Genomic DNA, 22,590 nt, shown 5'->3' with positions numbered 1-22,590 from the left:
AGGTTCTGATTGGCCACCCCATCAATGTCTCTCATCATTTTATATACATGCATTTTAGCAAGGCTTTTGACAAGGTCCCGCGTGGTAGGCTGGTCCAGAAGGTGAGATCACATGGTGTACAGGGTGAGCTAGCCAGCTGGATACAAAATTGCCTCAGTAGAAGGATTCAAAGGATGGCTGTGGAGGGCTGTTATACAGATTCACATCTCTGCAACATCTACATAACAAGGTCACCTTCGTCGGACCCTATTTATTTTCTATAGCTGCATCTTCAAATCATAATCCAAACCAAACTTCATCTCCAAGCTCCTGGACCTAGGCGTCAGCACCATCTCTGCCACTGTATTCTCACTTTCTGACCCATAGTCCATAATCAGTGAAGACAGGCGACAACACATCTTCCACAATAATTCTCAAAACTGCAGTATCTTACTCTACTCCCTGTACACTCACAACTGTGGAGCCAAATTCTGCTTGAACATTAACAAGGTTTTTGTCTATGACACCATGATAGTGGGCTGGATCTCGAACAATCACGAGACAGAGTACAGGAGGGAGATAGAGAGCTTATTAACATGGGGTCAAGACAACAACCTCTCTCTCAATGTCAGCAAGATGAAGAAGCTAGTTATTGACTTAAGGATTGTTTCTCCTGGAACATAGGAGGCTGAGGAGCAAACCTTCAGAGGTACACAGAACCATGAGAGGCATAGATAAAGTGGATGGTCAGTCATTTTCCTAGGGAACGGGTGTCTAAAATTAGAGGACATAGATTTAAGGTGAGCGGGGAAAGGTTTAAATGGGACCCGAGGGACAACTTATTCCACGCAGGGGATGCATGGAAAGAAGCTGTAGAAGTGGGTACAAATGCAATGCTTAAAAGACATTTGGACAGATATATGGATTGAATGGCTTTGAGGGATAAGGACAAAATGCATGCAAATAGGTCTAGGTTAGGTAGACATCTTGGTTGGCATGGACAAGTAGGGCTATGGAGGTTGTTTCCATGCTGTAGAGCTGTGATTAAGGTTTTAACTGGATGTGCACTGGACATTAACACTGACAGCTACCTAGACTTTTTTTCACCTGTTGATGCCAGTGAAATAGAAACACAACAAATCACTGGAACAGATCACTGAGTTCTTCCGAAATCACTCTTCTCTGCATTAACTCTCTGTCAAGACCAATTCCTCCTTTCATTAAATCTTCCACTGAAAGTCATCTCTCTGGTTGATTACCTCTATCATCGATGTCTGTCCAGCCAGAATATTTTATTTGGTGCCAAAATCTGCTGGCTGAGCTTAGTTAAATCACGCAGATCAGTAGAATGATCAGTTAACAGTGCTACACCTCAGATTCCAGATCTTCTTGCCCACTCCTCTCATCTGTCACCAACAGAACACTCTTCAAATAGGAAAAGCTATGGGGAATGTGATATGAAAAGCCATGAGAAAATGGTCCTTGAAAAAAATATTACAGTTCACTCTCTCTCTGTCTGCCCTTTCACACACAGCACTAAGTTATGATTGAAAGTTGGTTTACTTACCATGGACAAGATTGCAGTTACTGCAACTCTACTGAACAGCACTTAGATACGAAGCGATCTGTGTTTGTTTTTGTTCTCTCACAGACCGGTTTTCATCACAGCTGTCGGCGCAAGGATCAAGTAATCCCTTTATGTTCTCAGGATCTGCTGCAATCCTTTTTTACAAATACACATCCATCAATGGCGAGCACCAAGCCATCATTACTTAAAGCAAACCAACTACGTACTTCCAGTGTACCAAAAAGGCTTTCTTAGTATAGTTTAATCATCGGTACAAACCCCATTGAGCTGAGACTTACATTGAAAATACACTATTGTCACTTGGCAACCAATCCTTTTTCTGACCTGCACAATAACTCCTCTAGATAGGGTAAAGGGAGATTTGATCTGTATCTAATTTGATGTGTATCTGCCCTCAGAGTACTTGATAAAATGAGGCGGAGGGACCGCTACTTTGTATCTAACTCACATTCGACTTGGAAATAATTTTTATCCATCTATTTTATTAGTCTATCAAACACAAATTTTAGTACTAGCATAAAAGATTTCCCCATTTCAGTTGGATTCTTACATTTCTGAAGTTTTGGGGGTACACTCTCAAAAGTATACCAAAATAATTTAATATCAAAATAGCTATATTTTCAATAGTCTAATATTCAACACCTCATTCAATCAGTTAGTTTTCTTTCATCTGGCATAAAGTACTGATGAACTCCAAATGGTAACTCAGAACATGGCAATTACATGAAAGCCACACTTTTCACCAGATATGCTGGTATTGTTTATGTAATAATTTTCTCAAGCAGCCTCCAATTAAAAAGCAGTATTTCACGAGGATTATTTGACCCTGTGCATGGTTCAAAGGAGGACCCGGGCTGGGCGGTAGGGGGGATGGTCTGCTGCTCTATGTGGCAGCAGGCCGTAGTTAAAACTGGTGAACTGTTGTAGCTTCATCAGCGCCAAAGTGTGGCAACACTTGTGCACTGCCGAGGTGAGGTCTGCTACATGATTTTACTGGGTTGTATGTAAAACATATCATTTCACTATACCTAGGTACATGTGACAATAAATCATTGAACTTTATTGGAAGTTGAGGATGTGAAGTATTGACCATTTCTCTCTTCCTAGATGTTGCCAGGCTAGCTGAGTGTTACCGGCACTTTCTGCTTTTGTCAATGGATTTCTGTTGGCTATTGTTACAGGTGGTTGTTGTTTTTAAAACCACAACCCTTATTATTCATGACTAAAAACGTGCAGGTTTGTCAGTTAATAGACCTGTGTAAATTGCACCCAGTATATATGGAGTGGATGAGAAAATGTGATGACATAGACTTGTGTGAGCAGGTGATCAATAAACAGCATGGACTTAGTGGGCTGAAGGGCCTGCACAAATCAATGAAGTGGGACAAAGAAATCCAAATTCCACTTTATTGCAGCCAGGTAGGTCACAATAACTATTGCACTGTGAAGCATTTGTATACAGCATAAATTTAAATAGCCTTGTACATATTTCAGAGTTAAATTCAATTTCTTATTAAACAATTTTCACAAGAGTACAAAATATTAAACCTTTTATTAATAGGACAATGCAAACAATTGAGACATATTTTACAGAAATGAAGCAGTAAAACTTTGCAGAGTTGTCCAGAGGCATTCTGTACTGGTTTTACAATGCCCTGCTTTTCATAGCTAGACAAGGCAGATATTTTTTGGTTACTTGTCTCTTTTGATGGTCTTCTCATTACCTTCGTTCATCAGGGACATTGGAGTGATGTGAAGACCTAAATATGTAGGCTTAGAGAAATGATGGTCAATGTTTGCCAGTTACATTAAGGGAGTGAGGCATTTTTCCATTTATTAGGGCGAGGGATAATCAACGGAGAAAACCATTACAATGAATGATGTCACTATTTGGAGATTTGCAAGTTTCCATCAACACATTCCCCAAAAATACATAAAACATACCAAAAATTTAAAAACAATTCAAAATCATTGTATGGAAATGGTAAGAATAAAATATATATTCTGACTACCCATCCCAGTGTGCTAATTTTGCCTGCAGTAATTAACACAGGCATTCAAATTGGCAGTGACAGGGAAATGAGGCACCTGCCCAAGGAAAGTCCCACAAAGCAGCCAGCTTGGGGGAGTTTATAGTCAGCTGCTGTGAGGAAATCTCAGCCGTCCTGGAACTGAAGTCTTGAGCCTGGTTCGGTCAGGAAATGTAGAAATGGCAGGGAATTAGGCAAGGCTTTTCAGGACTAGCACTCTGCAGAGTTAGCAGAGCCAAGTGTTATGGTAAGGGCATACAAATAGATTTATCAGTGGAGATGAAGAGACTGACATAAAACTGGTCAACAGCAGGTCAGATGTCAGTCAGCATTATGCTAAATATGATTAAAAAAGCTTAATGAAATGCTTGAAAATAGAAAGATTACTGTCAGCTTAGTGCAGAACAGCTCTTCAGGAGTAAGTAGGAAAGTGTGCTAGATATGGGAAGTAAATATTGTAATGGGTATCGACGAGACAGGTTTAAGGTTTGGAATGTGTTTGAGATCCTGCAACGGTGAAGCACTGTCTGGCACTGATTGGTACAGGTGGGCACTCAATTCCAATAGGGTGGTGTGGGGAGAAATTTTGTGTCATGTTCATATGGCTCATAAACAAGACTCACAGGAACTAAACAAACAGCAGTGGACAATGGGGAAGGTGGAGAACAAGGGGGGGAGGGGGGAATGGTGGGAGACTCAATTAAATTTGGACGTTAAAACTACCCAGGTAGGGTTAAGGTTGCTATCACTGTGCTGTGGTATCTTGCAAGCAGGTCTTAGTAGTTTCTTAACCAAATAAATAATTGACAATTGTGTGCAACAGCATCGTAATATATATAATATATTCTGAGAGATTTTTGGTTTGCTTTAATGTAGCTCCAGGTTTAAAAAAAAAAAAAAGATGTCTTAAAAATTCCAAATTCTGTGAATGGATGTTAAATTACATTATGAAATACTAATATTGACTGTACAAGAAATAAACTGCTGGAGGAACATTTCAGGTTGGGACAATTTTTAGATTAAAATTGACACTCTTGGGAAACAGAGCGGCTCCAGAGATATTCAACTCATTTCTCAATTTCCCCCCGATCACCTGGACAAAGAAAAGCACTCCATAGGAAAAACATTTTCTCACACTGCTCCAAAACTAGAGAGAGAAGTTGTAATTCTGCAGATCCTTACACTTCAATCCAAAACCCTTGCCAGCTAATTCATTAGTCTGAGGTATGTATGGTCACTGGTCCAAGGTCAGAAACATAGCAGACACTTAATGATGTATGCAAAAACAAATCAGATGGATCAAATTCTATGATGTTAATTGAAAGATGAGCATTGACAAGAACATTGGAAAAAATGTCCCTTGTATTTTTTGAAGCAACACCACCAATATTTTTTTCCATCTAAACAAGTTTAAGGTAACAGCTACATCTACAACACCATTTTTCAGAATTTTATGAAAGTACCAATCTGCAACATGTCCCACTCGAGAAAGACAAGCACAAGAACACCATACTGACCTGGAGAAGAGTGCCCTTGATTGAACTAGGACCACAAAACTACTGTGATACTTGGCTCCTGATATCCACTTTCCCCAGAACAGTATTTGTCCTTCCACTGTTGGCATAATGTATGGAGAGGTAAAATGTGCAAATTGAGAGTATCCAGAAGTACTCCAGGAAGACAGAAGCAAACTGTGCAGGAAGAATCAAATGCAAAGGGCTGCTTATTAAGCATTAAATTCCCTTTGCCCATTTCTTCATAAAGATGTCACTTAAAAGCAGAAAGGTGGGGAGAATCATGCAATGTTCCTTAATCTGCGCATGGATATCAGGAGAGAATTGTTTCAAATACAACAGGCCTGCAGAAGGTGCAGAGAAGAAATCTTAAAATGGGACAATGGAGATCTTTCACTGCAGAGGGATCCACATCAGAGGAAAAAAAAGCATCTCGGATAGAACGATTTAACGTTACCTGTACCCCAGAATTCCTCTCAGGATGGAGGGAAACAGTAACTCTCACCTTCCTCAAGGGAGCTGATGACCATCTTTCCTTCCTCTTCAACAATGGCTTTTCATACAGGATTCAAGTCATATGGCTACCAGCCCATTGAAACCACGTCAACTATCACTTATTAATCTTTCTCTAATCCCAATGAATTCTCCTTGCATTCTGATCAAATCACCTCAGATTCTAACACTCACTGATGCATGCGAGGCAATTTTCAGTGACTAATCTATCAAACCGCAATTTGAAACCGGAGCACCCAGAGAATACCTAGTCACAAGGAGAATGTGCAAACTCCACACAGACAGAACTGAGGTCAGGATCGAACCTGGGTCGCTCCAGCTTGAGGCACCAGCTATACTAGCTATGGTACTCTGTGTTGCTTAATGTTTTTTTTATCAAAAATAATTCATTGAAATTGGCACAGGATACACAGTGTTTGATTTAATACTGTTTATATATATCTTCTTCCTTCAACAATTGTGTGGCACCAATGAAATAAGGCATCTCCAGATAGACTAGTGTGTTGTGAGTGGCGTCAAATATGGCCAGTTACCGGTTATGGTTATGGATCAGAGTCTGGCAGTTTTAGGTTGGTCATTGATTGGATCAAGCTGCTTGAGTTGTCAGACAGTGTTTCAAAGAATTGCAATGCTGGATGGTGACAACAAGCATAACATAGAGTTCACTGATCCTGCTCAGGGTAACCACGCATCTGGTGGGCAGCTATGAAGTCTGTAACTCTCAGACTAGACCACACTACCAAAAGTTAAACTTCTAACAAGGGTAAGATGAGGAACCGGAGATCGGAATTGAACCCAGGTGTCTGGTACAGTGAGGCACCATTATGAGTTACATTGCTGTGCTGCCCATTTTCATTCTGCTGCCTCCAAGTCAGTCTCCTCCTTCACATCTAGATGCAGTCTCTCAGTATCCTAACAATGTCCATTTCTACCTATGTTAATGACAACCCGGCTTTCAGAATATTTGTCAGATATCCAGTATCAGGTGATCAGACTATCATCAAAATATTGTGAAGATCAAATTTTTTTGTCTTTGTCAGAAACTCCTTCCTGGCCACTGACTTCATCTTCCGGAAACAGGACATCCCAGATGATTCAGAAGATCTAAACTGGTGCCCAACTAGAGTTTCTGACTATTGATTTTGGTACTTGTTTAAATTACTAAGTTTCACTTACCCAACACTGCTCTACTCAGCTCCATTCAATCTCAGCAACTTCTGCCACTCTCGTCTGCCCCTTTGTTATCTCCAGGATGAGCAATTCAAACAGTCTTCATTAGCCTTTTTCATTCTACCTCTTTAAAAATACATAATTCCAAAAGTCTGCTATCTGCATTCCAAATTGTAATCTTCCACACAACACTTGGGTACTTGCTGACCTAAACCAGCACTCAGTAAATCACCATCTGGATTTTTAGATTCTCTCAAATTCCTCCCTCCACCCACTATGTTTTACACGTCCTTATCTCTGTTGCAATTATCTTGTCGACCTGAAGTCTCTCATCTACTGCTTATTGCTTCTGAACCATTTTGAATAAGATGACTTCCCAAATGGAGCCCACGTATTTTGCTAATAAAGTCCAGTTATAGAATTCCCTGCCTAAAAACTCACCAACTTTTTGCTTTTTATATTTAAAAAAAATTAATCTTTAAACCCCTGTCTTTGACCCACATTTTGGAACCCACAATTATTTGAGATGGGGCTGTCTTTATCTTTGTTCCATTCCTTCAATCAGTTACCTCCATTGTAATGAAAACAGTTGCAATTCTCAAAGAACAGAGACTACTCTAATTAATCAGTGCAGAACCCACTTTGTCATCATAACATGCTTCCTATGATGTGAACAAGATTGCACAACTCTCCAAATGTATGCTATTTGATGGGTTTTAAGTACCTCTTGGAACATTGTGATTTAAAAAAAAAATCTCCAGTTTAAGACCTCCTCACATCACATCTTGCATCACTCCAACCAGGTGCTCTATAAATACTGTAGCCCAAGGGGCTGAGTTGTGACAGTGTTTCCTATCCCAGAAACAGTGAATTAGTGCAGAAAGTGACCCACAAATGCTGGAATAATGTTATGTACTATTTCCAAAAGCGTCCAGCCCTCAGACATGAAACACCTTGTCATTAACTATCCAGTGTAACGCATTGCAATTCTATGCAATGATGCAATTGATTATTTTTGTCCCAGTGACAATTTATGTTTTATCATTCAATTAAATACCAAGCAAAACCAAATCTACATTCAAATTCAAGTATTCAGACTTAAAACACTGCAGGCCATGTGGTCACTTGGGGGGATGGGGGGTGTCTGTAAGACGGGTATTTGCTAGCTGGGAGTATGAAGAAGGGGAGCAGTGTGCAGGCATGATTTGGGTGGCAGAGAGGATGGGAAATGAGTGTGAAGTGAGTGAGAGGCTGTGGTAGCGGCAAATGCATCTTTGCAGGTACATGTGGACCAGTGGATAGGTGTACAAAGTAATACATTCATTACAATTTATGCATCCACGTTGGCCTGCCCAAGGAGTCACCCTCTTAACTGTGCATAGAACCATTCCAATCAGCTACAGAGAGAACGGTTGTTGTTCTATGATAGCTTCTCATGCTGAATTTGATAATAACAGGCCTAGAGATTTAAAAAGAAAATGTTAGTATTTAAAGCTTTCTGCATTTACTACTTCAATCATTTACACTAAGCTTGAACAAGTACTTGTGCTTAAATCACAAAAGCATTTGCGGTCATAAGGTGTGAATGCAGATAGAGCACATTAGTCTTTCCTCCTCCCACATGCAGAACAAAGCTGGTGAGCCAACCTCCACCATCCTGGCCAAATTCTATCCTGTCTGTTCTCCTAATTCTGCTTCTTTCCTACTTCCTCACCACCCAGCCGAATACCTCCCTTTTCTCCCCCACTCAATCTGCCCCATGACGCTATTTTCCCTTCTCCATCCATCCCAGATATATTGTCTTTCACTCTCCTTGCCGCTTCCATCATTGACATGTTCTCTACCCTTTTTGCTCCATCCCTATCATATCCCAACAATGTGACGTGCTGCTGCTGACACTGACCTTCAGTGTAGTGAACATAATCCCCTGCTCTCCATGTTGAACTGAAGGGTCCATCAGATCTTCAATAAGATGAACCTCCGATCCCAAATTCCTGATCCTGTAAGATAATAATACAAACTCGAGTTAGGAGCTAACTTGGCATTTTGTTTAATTGATCAAAGCTCCTTCATGTTACATGAGCACGGGTAGAGTACGTTCCAATTCATGGTCTGTGTCAAACTAAATGTCAATGGTTGGGTAGAAATATATTGCAGATACATTGAAAGGACACAGTGCGGACGAGCGTTTCCTCACCTTGCCCGAAGCACCACATACAAAAAAACAGGGAAGAGATCGTCCATGGACCACAGGAAGTCATCCCGTAACATAGTCAGCACCTCCTGGGTGATCTCCTCAAAAGTTTGCTGGATAACACTCTGCTTGTCAGCTGGAGTGAAAGTGGTGCTGGTGAGGAGAGGGAAAAAAAGGATTAAATTATATTCCAACATAAAGCTAGTCATTTCGCAACGGCAGAGTCAAACACAGCAAGTATGAAGAAGAAACTGGTTCAAATTACTTCCTTGGTATCACAACAATAAAGGTGCCATCTTTCCATATTAGGACATTATAAAGGCTGCCTGCACCCCATGGTCTGCATTAGAGTCAGATTGATACAGCACGGAAACAGGCTCTTCGGCAATCTCGTCCTTGCCAACCAAGATGCCCAATCTAAGTTTGTCCCGTTTGCCTGCATTTGGCCCATATATCCCTCTAAATCTTTCCTATCCATGTTCATGTCAAAGTTTATTTTAAATGCTGTTACAGTACCTGCCTCGACTATCTCCTCTGGCAGTTCATTCCAAATTCCCACTACCCACTGAGTGAAAACGTTGCCCCTCAGGTTACAAGAAAATCTTGTCCCTTTCACCCTAAACCTATATCCTCTGGTTCTCGACACCCCTACCCTGGGTTGAAAACTCTGTGCATTATTCCTATCTATTCTCCATGATTTTATACACCTCTATAAGATTATCACTCAGCCTCTTGCGCTCCAAGGAATGTAGTACTAGGTTGCCAAACCTTTCCCTACACCTCAGGCCCTCAGGTCCTTGCAACATCTTGCAAATCTTCTCTACACTCTTTCCAGCTGAATGACATCCTTCCTATAGCAGGGTGACCAAAATAGAACACAGTGCTCCAAATGTAGCCTCTCCAACCTATTGTACAACTGTAACATAACGTCCTAATTTCCTGTCAATAGCCTGACTAATGAAGGCCAATGTTTTAAAAGTCTTTTTAACCACCCTCTCGACATGTGCACAGTTTTCAGGGAACTATGTACCTGTACTCCTAAGATTCCAGATCTAAGATCTTAAGATCTTGATTGATCAAATGATTTCAGCCGAGGTGACAGTAATGAACATAGCAGATCCCCTAGATTAGAAACTGATGCAGCACAGGACAGAGGTAATTGTCCTAGTTCCAACTCCAACACTTGGAGAACACAGGCTTAGGTGGGTTATGAAGGGGACTTTCTTTACCCAGAGAAAGGAGAGAGCCTGGAATGCACTACCTGAGAGGATGTAGAAGCTGTATCGCCAATAGTATTTCAGAATCTAAATGAGCACTTGAATTGTTGAGCACTGAGGGCTGGAGACCGTGCTGGGCAATAGGATTAGTAAGGTTTAGAATAGGATTCTGCTCACTGGTCAGAGGACTAGTTCAGCCAAATGGCCTGTTTCTATGCTGTATGATTATATCATTCTTATAATAATTATATAATATAATTCTTAGTGCAATTACCATTCCATTTTTTTTTGTTGCAATATATTGCTTTTTTTTTCCTTTCCATCCATTTCTCAACCTCCCATTTGAAAGTCACAAGATCCAACTCAAGATGCAAAAAGTCACATTTCACGCTGGATTTGTTTTTGCCAACTATCATAAATCCATGCTCTCTGACAACTGACCATCTGGCAGTGGTTAGTATTTTTTTAGCGACCACCAATAGCCCTCATGATTATGAGTATTTCTACCACATTTCTTTCATAACTTTCTTTGCTCTAAAGATAATAATCCCATTTCTCTCATCTTTTCATGCAAATGGGCTCTTTCATTTTAAAGTTGCAGAATGGAAGAGGGCCCTTTGGCCAACCATCAATCGTGTTTGCACTTGCGTGGAGGAAAGAACTGCAGATGCTGGTTTAAATCGAAGGTAGAAACAATATGCTGGAGTAACTCAGCAGGACAGGCAGCATCTCTGGAGAGAAGGAATGGGCAATGTTTTGGGTTGAGACCCTTCTTCAGACTAGTTCACACTAGTTCTACGTTGTCCCACTTTTACATCCACTCCCTATACACTCAGGGCAATTTGCAGAGACTAATTAACCTGCAAACCCTTGAGCCTTTGGTATATGGGTGGAAATGGTAGCACTCAGATGAAACCTACATGGTCACAGGTAGAACTTGCAAACTCCACATAGACAGCACCCAAAGTCAGGATCAAACCCAGCCTCTGGCACTGTGAGACAGCAGCTCCACTAGCTGTGCCACTGTGCTACCCATTCCTTGTACAATTCTTTTTACTCTTTAATGTCCTCCCTAACGCAATGTCTAGATTTGAACAGAAAGTCTATTCAGTCTTTAAAAGGTTTAGCAGAATTTACACATTTTGTACTGTCTGCCTTGATTATTAGACCCATGCCTCTATTATTTGACACAAACCTCTCAATGTGCCCCTGCCAAAGATTTGTGTACTCAAATCCACAAATCTCTGCTCCTGCATCTTCTTGAAAGTTGCAACATTCTCCAAAAATCACTATTCTATTTTTCTTTCCAGACTGCATTACTTCACATTAATTAATTCCCACAGATGCAGCCTGACCAGCTGAGTATTTCCACGATTTTCTGTTTTTGTTTTTAGGCTTCCAGCACTGCAATTATTTTTGACCTTCCTCCTGAATATTACTACCATCCTGTTTATTGCAAGTCTTGTATAGTATGCTGCGTTGTGCTGAGTGGTTGTAGCATTTTCATTTTTATTTCTAATTTCCTGTCCGCAATTCATTTTTCTGCTTTTCTATCATGTCATAAAAACTTTCTAAATCTCATCATACATATTAAACTTCTACATCTTTTCTGAACAAAACGATGGCCTTTCTGTGGACTGAAAACACGAGAAACAAAATATTTAAATCACAGGTACTGCGCCTGGAGTGTGTATTCTCTCAACTTTGTAGGTGGACATTCACGGAAGCAAAAGAGGGAGAAGAGATGGCACTCAGGAAAAGTTTGATGCAGAGGAAATTAAAGCACTTGTGAAACTTCACCGTTTGCTACTCCTCTCTGGAAAGAACAAGGTGTCTCAGTCTTCAGTAGTCTGTAGCTCACAAACTTTCCTGTACCCAAGTTAACTTAAGAGAATTGAAAAGCAGAAAGGGCTTCATTAACAACAAACTGTAAATATATAAGGATAAGGAAAAAATTGTCCAGAGATGAAAACATGCTGAAGCCCTCTGATTTCAGGGACTGTATTTAAAGACAAGTCGATCCTTTCATCTATCCAAGAGAGCCTGGTATCAGTTAAAAACAGCTGCTAGGATCAAGGAAAAAGGTTTCCAAAGATAGACACAAAAAACTGGAGAAACTCAGCGGGACAGGCAGCATCTCTGGATAGGAATGGGTGACATTTCGGTCTGAAGAAGGGTCTCGACCCGAAACATCATCCATTCCTTCTCTCCAGAGATGATGCCTGTCCTGCTGAGTTACTCCAGCTTTGTGTCTATAGAGTCATGGAGTGATACAGTGTGGAAACAGGGCCTTCGGCCCAACTCGCCCACACCCCCAACAATGTCCCAACTACACTAGTCCCATTTGCCTGCGCAAAGAGTTATAACTATAAAAACTAAAGGGGGTAGATCCGGGAGACAATAACCACAGTTGCACATCCAACCCTAAACTCAAGTTTCAACTTTTAATTTAAAATTTTTATTTTAGTCCTGTGTCAAACCCATTTACTTTTCTAAAAATTCAATAAATGGAGACCATATTTTAAAAAATAAATCAGGTTTGTCAATTAAGGCAAATCTTATTTTTTCCAAATGCAAGGTCTCTGTCATTTCCGTAATCCACATTTTAATTGTGGGGGTTATTGGTTTTTTCCAAAATTTAAGTATTAATTTTTTCGCAGTTATTAAACTGTAATCAAGAAAATGTACCTGACTTGTTGTAAAGTTTGTAATATGTTCTGATACTCCTAATATTATTAATTTTGGATCCATATCTAATTGCTTGTCGATAACTTTAGAAACTATTTAAAAAATATCCAACCAGAAATTTTGCATTTTTATGCAAGTTACGAAAATATGAGTTAAATTAGCTTCTTGAAATTGACATTTATCACAAATAGGAGAGATACTAGGAAAAATCCTATTTAATTTCGTCTTCGAATAATGTAGTTTATGTATTATTTTAAATTGTAGTAAGGAATGTCTAGTATTTAATGAACATTGGTGTATATGTTGTAAACTTTCATCCCATATATCTTGCATTATGAGTTGGTTCAATTCGTCCTCCCAGGCTCGTCTATATGATTCTGATGACGGAATATCAGTATCTAGGAGAGTATTATAAATAAAGGATATTAATTTATTTGAATTATAATGTCGTTTCAGGCATTCATCAAGAGTTTCTGGACCTGTAAATTTATATTCTTGCATGTGTAATTTTACATAATCTCTAAGTTGTAAATATCTAAAATAATTATTAACATGTAATCCGTACTTCTGTTGTAAATCCTGAAAAGAAAGAAAAGTTCCCTTATGATAAAGATCTCCCACCATTTTAATTCCATAACTTTTCCATTGAGCAAATCCTCTATCTAAGACAGACGGTTTAAAAGAAGGGTTATTCGCAATAGGGAGGAAAGAGGATAATTTACTCAGTTTTAAAGTAAGTTTTAATTGTTTCCAGGTATGGATAACACTATGTATAATCGGATTACCTCCATATGTTTTTTTATTTAAATTTATTGGAGCTAAGAGGATCGCACCAATGTCAAATGGTAAACAATCCTCTTTCTCCATCTTTAACCAATCCGGTTGTTGATCAGTGTCATCCAACCAGAAGGTTATATTTTTAATATTAACCGCCCAATAATAAAATAAGAAGTTAGGTAAGGCAATTCCTCCATTAGTTTTAGACTTACATAGGTGTCTTTTATTTATTCTATGAGTCTTGTAGTCCCAAATAAAATTAGTAATAATTGAATCGATTTAAAAAAAAAAACTTTTTTGGAAGATGGATCGGAATTGCTTGAAATAAGTATAGTAGCTGTGGAAGAAAGATCATCTTTATAGCATTACTACGACCAACTAATGATATAGGGAGTGTTTTCCAAAATTGGATATTTCTGTGTAATTTAGTAAGTAAAGGAGGAAAATTTAATTTAAATAAAGAAGTGTATTTCCTAGTCACGTAAATTCCAAGATATTTAAACTTTTCATAGGCAATTTTAAAAGGAAATTGTTGAAGTATGGCCGGATTTTGTTCCATTATTGGCATAATTTCACTTTTGTACCAGTTAATTCTATAACCTGAAAATGAACCAATTGAATTATGAGATTTAATAAATTCGGAATGCTAATTTCAGGATTTGCAATGTATATTAATACATCATCTGCGTATAAAGAAATTTTATTGGTTGTATGTTTAGTGTTATAACCGTGAATGTCTGGATTTGATCTAATACTTTCAGCAAGTGGTTCTATAACGAGGGCAAATAGAAGCGGAGATAGTGGGCATCCTTGTCTACAACCCCTAAATAAATGAAATTTGGATGACAGCATTTGATTAGTTAATATTCTGGCTGTTGGGGATGTATATAAAAGTTTCACCCATGAACAAAAATTTTCACCTAATTGAAATTTTTCCATCACTGAGAAAAGATAGGGCCATTCTACTTGATCAAATGCTTTTTCAGCATCTAGCGAAATGATTGCTAAATCTTCGTTTAATATTCTATTTGAATATATTATATTGAACAAGCGTCTCAAATTGAAAAATGAATATCGTTTAGATATAAAGCCTGATTGGCCGGGGTGTATCAATTTATTTATAACTAAACTTAATCTATGAGCTAAGATTTTCGCTAATATCTTCTGATCAGTATTTAAAAGAGCTATCGCTCTGTACGAACCAGGGTCTTCAGAATCCTTATCTTTTTTAGGAATAAGTATTATTGTTGATTCAGTCAGAGTTTGTGGTAATCTCTGTTGTTTAAAGGCGTAACTATATACAGTTTGCAAACGTGAAGAGAACAAATCACTAAATTTTTTATAAAATTCATTGTTTAAGCCGTCAGGGCCAGGGGTCTTCCCATTTTTCATGGATTTAATGGTCTCTTCAACGTCTTTCATAGTTATTTCTGCGCCCAATAAATTTCTGTCACTCTCATTCAAACCAGGGAGGTTACATTCCTGCAAAAGGTTTTGCATCTGCGCAGAGCTATCTGTTATTTTTGATGAATATAATGTCTGATAAAATTTCAAAAATCTCTGATTAATGTCCTTGGGTAGCTTAAGCAAATCTCCGTTATCTGATCTAATTTTATGAATTGTAGATTCATCTTCTAATTTACGGAGTTGACGTGCTAACAATTTCTGTGGTTTATCTCCAAATTCAAAATGTATTTGTTTAGTATATTGAAAAAGCCTTAAAATGTGAGCTGAGAGTATATAATTTAACCTATATTTGAGAGCAGCGATTTTATTATGTATTTCAATAGAGGGAGCGATCGCATTTGTTATGTCTAACTGTTTTATCTGTCTTTCTAGCTCAATTTGTACAACCCGCTTCTTCTTGTTTTGAGACGCTTGAAAGGCAATAATACATCCTCTCACAAACGCTTTAAATGTTTCCCAAAGCAGGGACGCAGGTGTTTCAGGAAGGTCATTTGCGTAAAAAAAGGTTTCAATTTGCAATTTAAGATAGTCATAACATGCTGTTTCATTTAAAATTTGAGGATTAAATCTCCAATTGGTCTGTTTCCCCGTTACTCCTTGGAGTTTTACCCTAAATGTTAAAGGCGCATGATCGGATATAATAATATTATGATATTTTGAATTGTACGTATAAGGAATAAGTTTGGAGTCCACCAAGAAAGAGTCAATTCTTGAATAAGTTTTATGCACTGGTGAATAAAATGAATACTCTCGGCCTGAGGGGTTTTCAATTCTCCAAACATCTTTTATATTTGCACTATTTATATAAAAGTTTAATAATTCACACGACTTGGATTTTGTTTTCCTTTGAGTTGACGATCTATCCAAGTAAGGATCTAATGTACAATTTAAATCTCCTCCAATTATCAAGTTATATTGTCCAAATTCTGGAATGGTATTTAATTAAAAAAAATTTTTTAAACGGATTATCAAAATTTGGTGCGTAGACATTCACCAATATCAGTTTTGTGGAGTATAGTTCTCCCACTAATATAACAATATTCTAAATGCAGTCTCACCAACATCTTATACAACTGCAACATGACCTGCGACTCGACCTTCAAGGAACCATGCACTCCTAGATCCCTTTGCTCAACAACACTACCCAGAGGCCTACCATGTACTGTGTAGGTCCTGCCCTTGTTCGACGTCCCAAAATGCAACACCTCACACTTTTCTGTATTAAATTCCATCAACCATTCCTCCGCCCACCTGGCCAATTGATCCTGATCCTGCTGCAATCTTTCACAACCATCCTCACTATCTGCAAAACCACTAACTTTTGTATCATCAGCAAACTTGCTAATCTTGCCCTGTATGTTCTCATCCAAATCATTTTAAACCAGCATCTGCAGTTCCTTCCTACGCAAAAAGGTTTCCAAACTGTCCCCTGGTATCAATCTGCTCCAATGAGATAAATGTTGTGAGAGACAGATACTAAGAATCAGAGTAAATTACTTTTAAACTTTCTCATGAGTTATAGTTGTGATGTAACAGTTTAATTAGTCAGGATCCTGAACTAACAAACCAAAATTCATATCACAGCATGGCAGTTGTGGAAATTAGATGCAGTTAATGGTCTAGAATTTCAAAGAAACCATTCAGTACCAAATGCCGACCAATTGTTACAAAATCAGTTTGGTCCATAATACCCTTCAGGGAGAGATATCTAACCTTACCTGGTTTGGCTTATTATACGACTCCAGATCCTACCAACATGGTTGGCTTTGAATGGTGCAGCAAGCCACTTGATTAAAGGGGAATTAAGGATGGGTAATAAATGCTGTCCTTGTCAATGATACCAAGTCCATAAAATATTTCATAAAAAACATTTTTTTAAATGTCATGTTGAAAAAACCCCATATTTCCTACTACCACAAAACGAATACCAGAATGGTGGTCGCTTTACCTGATCTGCTGTAAACTTTCAACAGCGGAAGCGAAACAAACCTCCTTTGTGGTGGATTGTATCTGCAAGAATGAGTCACACAATAGAGAAGGTGAGAAACTGCAATTTGTACAGATGACAGCTTCTTAAAGCCCTCCATTTCTTCCTCGACCGTAGAACCAGCCAATTTCCATTTACCAATTCTCTCCTCCGCCAGGTCGAGCTGGTCCTTACCCTCAACAACTTCTCCTTCGACTCCTCCCACTTCCTCCAAATCCAAGGCATAGCTATGGGCACTCGCATGGGGCCTAGCTATGCCTGCCTCTTTGTAGGGTACGTCGAACAATCCCTGTTCCAGGCGTACACTGGCCCTATCCCCGAACTCTACCTCTGCTACATTGATGACTGCATTGGTGCTTCCTCCTATACCCATGTAGAACTCACTGACTTGAACTTCACCATTAATTTCCATCCTGCTTTCAAATTTACGTGGACCATCTCCGACATCTCCCTACCGTTTCTGGATCTCACCATCTCCATCACAGGAGACAGACTATTGACCGACATCTACAACAAACCTACTGACTCCCATTGCTATCTTGACTACACTTCTTCCCACCCTGTTTCCTGTAAAGACTCTATCCCCTACTCCCAATTCCTCCGTCAACACCGCATCTGTGCCCAGGATGAGGTGTTCCATACAAGGGCATCAGAGATATCCGCATTCTTTAGGAAACGGGGTTCCCCTCTTCCATTATAGATAAGGCTCTCACTAGGATCTCCTCAATATCCCGCAGCACCGCTCTTACTCCCCCTTCCCCATTTCATAACAGGAACAGTCCCCCTTGTCCTCACCTTCCGCCTCATTAACTGTTGCATACAACATATCATCCTCCAACATTTTCACCACCTCCAACGGGATCCCACTACTGGCTACATCTTCCTATCTCCACGTCTTTCTGCTTTCCGCAGAGACCGTTCCCTCCGTAACTCCCTGGTCCACTCGTCCCATCCCACCCAAACCACCCCATTGTCAGAGTGAGGCCCAGCGCAAATTGGAGGAACAGTACCTCATATTTTGCTTGGGTAGTTTACACCCCAGCGGTATGAACATTGACTTCTCTAACTTCAGATAGTCCCTGCTTTCCTTCTCTATTCCCTCCCCCTTCCCAGTTCTCCCACTAGTCTTCCTGTCTCCGACTACATCCTATCTTTGTCCCACACCCGCCCCTGACATCAGTTCTTTAGAAAGGTCTCGACCCGAAACGTCGCCCATTCCTTCTCTCCAGAGATGCTGCCTGACCCCGCTGAATTACTCCAGCATTTTGTGTCTAGCTTCTTTTATCCCAAGCAATATTTTTAGTTGGAAATCATACATAGGTGATGAAGATGCAACAATTCCAGTTCAACAGAGAGGGCATGCGTAGCCTTTGGGATTTTTTTCAGATGCTGAGGCGATAAACAATGTGCCATTTGCACAACTGCACTGTGACCAAATCTGGTGTGCAACCATTTATGACAAACCTTGCACTAAAATCCCATGTTAACATGAAATCAATCATTGTCTTTCTCTGATCGATGTGTGAAAGTCCAGATCTAATAATCAAAACTACATATTATTCCTAGCACATGCTTATCTTTTTCTCCCCATTCAGTTTTGATCAAATATCAGGCATAGAAAATGCTACCTGTGGTACAGTGAAATTGTAATTACAATTTCCAGTGGAAAAATCTAATTTAATAACATGGTGCCGGGATGGCAGTCAAAAGAACAAAGGGATTAGAAAGGGATCCAATCACACTCAACATTTTCAGCTGGGACTTTAGGTTGAAAATCTGAAGATAACAATAAAGACAAAGCCTCTATTTTTCTAAAGAAAGTGAATGTATAATAGTGTCATTCCGTGTCACAACATTTCAGTACAGTACTATGTGTATACAGGGTGACAATGAGTGACTATAGAGCCAAACCGATCAATAATATCTTAGCTTCATCTATGTCCAAGCACTGCACTCAACATCAGAATCCTAGTATAAGAGACGAGGAATGCAAGTTAAGACATTTGTAGTAGTATAGCTTACCACTCGCACACTTCTACATAAAGAATGCTCACTTGCACAGGCTCCATGAACTCTCCCTCAGAATTATTGATTTTTGGAAGAGGAAGATGGGCAAACGCAGTGAGTGGTGTGTGGAAAGGGAGAAGGATAAACAGTGGGAGCAAGAAAATGAAAGTATAAGGATGAAGGAATAACAGAAAACATTCATACCTCTATTTTCTCTCCCAGCACAGAGACTGTAATGGGCCAGAACTTCCTGAAAACAAGTCAGAAGACCAGTCAGTGCCAATTAAATGTGGCAAAGATCATAAATAAAGATCAATATGCATTTAATTACATGAGCACAATCAGGTATTAAAAAGAGAAATGGTCAGCATACTCAGCAGTCAAGTACAGGTTAAACACCGATAATCTGGCACCCTCGGTTCCAGAGACTTTCTGGATTATCCGTTTTTTTTTACCAACAGAGGATACGTGATAATGAAACGACATACACCCCTGGCCCATTAGTGACACCCCCCTCACGTGTCACTAAAGCACCAAGGAGTGCCAGAAACTTAAATAAAACAAATATAAAAATATAAACTGTATGCGAATGGAATGACCTGCTTCCGGCCTTCAGGTTGCCGACCTCTCCAATCCCCAGGTATTTATTCACAAAATGCTGGAGTAACTCAGCAGGTCAGGCAGCATCTCAGGAGAGAAGGAATGGGTGACCTATATCCTTCCTTTGTCCCAATAGACAATAGACAATAGGTGCAGGAGTAGGCCATTCAGCCCTTCGAGCCAGCACCGCCATTCAATGCGATCATGGCTGATCACTCTCAATCAGTACCCCGTTCCTGCCTTCTCCCCATACCTCCTCACTCCGCTATCCTTAAGAGCTCTATCCAGCTCTCTCTTGAAAGCATCCAACGAACTGGCCTCCACTGCCTTCTGAGGCAGAGAATTCCACACCTTCACCACTCTGACTGAAAAAGTTCTTCCTCATCTCCGTTCTAAATGGCCTACCCCTTATTCTTAAACTGTGGCCCCTTGTTCTGGACTCCCCCAACATTGGGAACATGTTTCCTGCCTCTAATGTGTCCAATCCCCCCTGACATCAGTCTGAAGAAGGGTCTCGACCCAAAACGTCACCCATTCCTTCTCTCCTGAGATGCTGCCTGACCTGCTGAGTTACTCCAGCATTTTGTGAATAAATACCTTGATTTGTATCAGCATCTGCAGTTATTGTCTTATATCTCCAAACCCCACCGTTCCCTCCTGCTCTAATTTGTCACACCAAAATGCAATTCCTTCGTATATTCACACCCAAATTGTTGATATAAATAAACAATGGACTCGGCACCCATTCCAGTGGTTCATCACTTGTTACACGTCCCTTCTATAAAGCAACCTTCTACCATCACCCTCTTATCTTTTTGATTTTGTAAATTTTGTATCCAATTGGCTAGCCCATGCGATTTAACCTTCCATACCAGCATTCCGTGTACAACCTTGTCAAAGGCCTTGCTAAAATCCAGATTGACAACTTCTACCACACCGCTCTCAATCTTCTCGGTCACGTCTTCCAAAAATAAAACACAATCAAATTGTTGAAACATGATATCCCACACACAAAACCAAGCCAACTATCTCTAATCAGTCCAAACCTTTCTAAATGCATATAGATCCTGCATCTACAATAACTTACCCACCACTAAGTACACCAATCCGTAGTTCCCATGTTTTCCTTGTAGCTTTTCTTAAAAGGAGGCACAACAGTAGCCACCCTCTAGTCTTCCAGCACCTCACAGTGGTTATTGATTAAACAAATATCTCAGCCAGATGATACAAAATTCTCTGTTGATTTTTAAAGGGCTTTATTCTTTCTCTTTACTCTTTTGTCCTTAATATACTTATAGAATCTCTTTGGACTCTACTTTATCTGTCAAAGCTATCCCATGTCCTCTTTTTGCCTCCTTGATTCCACCAACACTTTAGTCACATGTCATGACTTATTTCTCAAGAGAAGGTCAAATATTGCCCCTTCTCCTGTTGGGCAATCAACATGTTGATTGAGATTTTTTTTCTGAACATATTTAACAAAATCCACCCCATCCAAACCCTTTGCACTATGGCAATCCCAGGCATTATTTGGAAAGTTAAAACGCCCCACTATTAAACCCGCAAGTCACAACAAATGTTGGATGACATAGATTTCTTATTTTTGTAATGCGAGATGCCAGACTTTTTTTAAAATAGAAGATGCCCAGTTTCATTATTACATTTCCCTGGGGATGGGACCGGAAAATGCTGAATGAAATTCTCACGATAATGTAGCATTTAAATGCCCAGTGCAAAAACATGGGAGCTTAACAGTTCAAGGCCAGCTGCCTATAATACCTACCTTACCACTGATGTCTTTATTTTCCATTTTAAATTTCAGATGTTTATCTTTTTTAGTGCTATGGGCTTTTTTTCCCCATTTGAGATTTCACTGCTTTTTTAGGATCAGTGATTCCCTCAAACTTGATTCCCTCAAAATAGCAGCACGAGGTGTTTTTGTATCAGGCCATGCACCAAAAAAGAATTTGTTGAACACCGACAGTGCTGCTTTGGAAACTGATGTACAAAGTAAGAATGGTGAGGAATGTGCAGTAAAATACTTGATGCTCTTCCAATGGCAACATTTTTTTACTGCTCTTTGACTTCACCAACTACACATTCCTAATACAAGTGCACCATTCTCAAAGACTGCAGTTTAAAAAAAATTGATGCAGAGTTCCCTTGTGTTAACACTCACTGCTGCACTCCAAGGAAGCCCAGTAGTGCCAGGTCCGTTTGTTTGTTGAGTCGAAGCACACACTCCCAGTAAATGTCTTCTTCCTGCTCGTTGTCCAGAGCATAGAGTGTGAAGAGTGGAGGGTAGAGCCGCGGTAAGAGAACCGGAAGGAGCAGACTGCAGCATGTGATCATTTGGCTCCTGTAAGGATGAAAAGAGTTAACTGACAGAATGCATTAGACAGGATAAGCCCACCATGTTTACTAACATCCCACAACCACTCCTGAATCCTTCATGCAAGGTACATCTGGGAAAACAATAAGAAATTTGCGAATTGGAATACAGAAGGATGAACAATACAATCTACATCCATCGATTCTGCAAATCACTCCGATTATCCTGAAAGGTGGGTTGAGAATATTTCACAGGCTTCACCTTCCCTTTATGGCTAGTAATGGGCGGGCAGAAGGGAATGGGGGGGGGGGGGGGGGGGGAGGGGCGAAGAAAGAGAGGGACATGGTGTGGGTAAGCTTGATCTTCTTCTGAGGTTGTACTGGAAAGAAACCAACAGGCTCCCCGGGATGAAAAGGGAGGGGTGGAAGGGCAGGTTTGAACCTCAAATGCACAATTGTGCAATGCTGAAAAGACAAAAAGAGGCACATTTATTCAGAATGGGGCTTTTATTCCCATTGTACATGCTG

General features: G+C 39.8%; 2 protein-coding genes across 8 annotated transcripts in view; both read right to left on the bottom strand.

Moving 5' to 3' along the window:
• Nucleotides 1-1,727, bottom strand: part of LOC144595818 (MAGUK p55 subfamily member 4-like) — a 50,174-nt gene extending 48,447 nt beyond the window's left edge. Inside the window, exon 1 of the mRNA XM_078403520.1 lies at nucleotides 1,547-1,727. The gene's annotated coding sequence lies outside the window, so the exon portion shown is untranslated. The remainder of the gene's footprint in view (nucleotides 1-1,546) is intronic.
• Nucleotides 1,728-2,960: 1,233 nt separating this feature from the next.
• als2b (alsin Rho guanine nucleotide exchange factor ALS2 b) overlaps nucleotides 2,961-22,590 on the bottom strand; it is a 113,112-nt gene continuing 93,482 nt past the window's right edge. For all 7 annotated transcript variants that reach the window (XM_078403513.1, XM_078403514.1, XM_078403511.1 and 4 more), the window contains 6 exons: nucleotides 21,911-22,090; nucleotides 19,336-19,381; nucleotides 17,086-17,147; nucleotides 8,992-9,141; nucleotides 8,698-8,794; nucleotides 2,961-8,253 (listed from right to left, as the gene is read on the bottom strand). In XM_078403513.1, the coding sequence (XP_078259639.1) occupies nucleotides 8,215-8,253; nucleotides 8,698-8,794; nucleotides 8,992-9,141; nucleotides 17,086-17,147; nucleotides 19,336-19,381; nucleotides 21,911-22,090 (574 nt within the window). In that variant the 3' untranslated portion in view covers nucleotides 2,961-8,214. The remainder of the gene's footprint in view (nucleotides 8,254-8,697; nucleotides 8,795-8,991; nucleotides 9,142-17,085; nucleotides 17,148-19,335; nucleotides 19,382-21,910; nucleotides 22,091-22,590) is intronic.

This window comes from Rhinoraja longicauda, chromosome 8 (genome assembly GCF_053455715.1).
Source record: "Rhinoraja longicauda isolate Sanriku21f chromosome 8, sRhiLon1.1, whole genome shotgun sequence".
Taxonomy (NCBI): Eukaryota; Metazoa; Chordata; class Chondrichthyes; order Rajiformes; family Arhynchobatidae; genus Rhinoraja; species Rhinoraja longicauda.
This window is presented reverse-complemented; position numbering and strand designations above follow the sequence as displayed.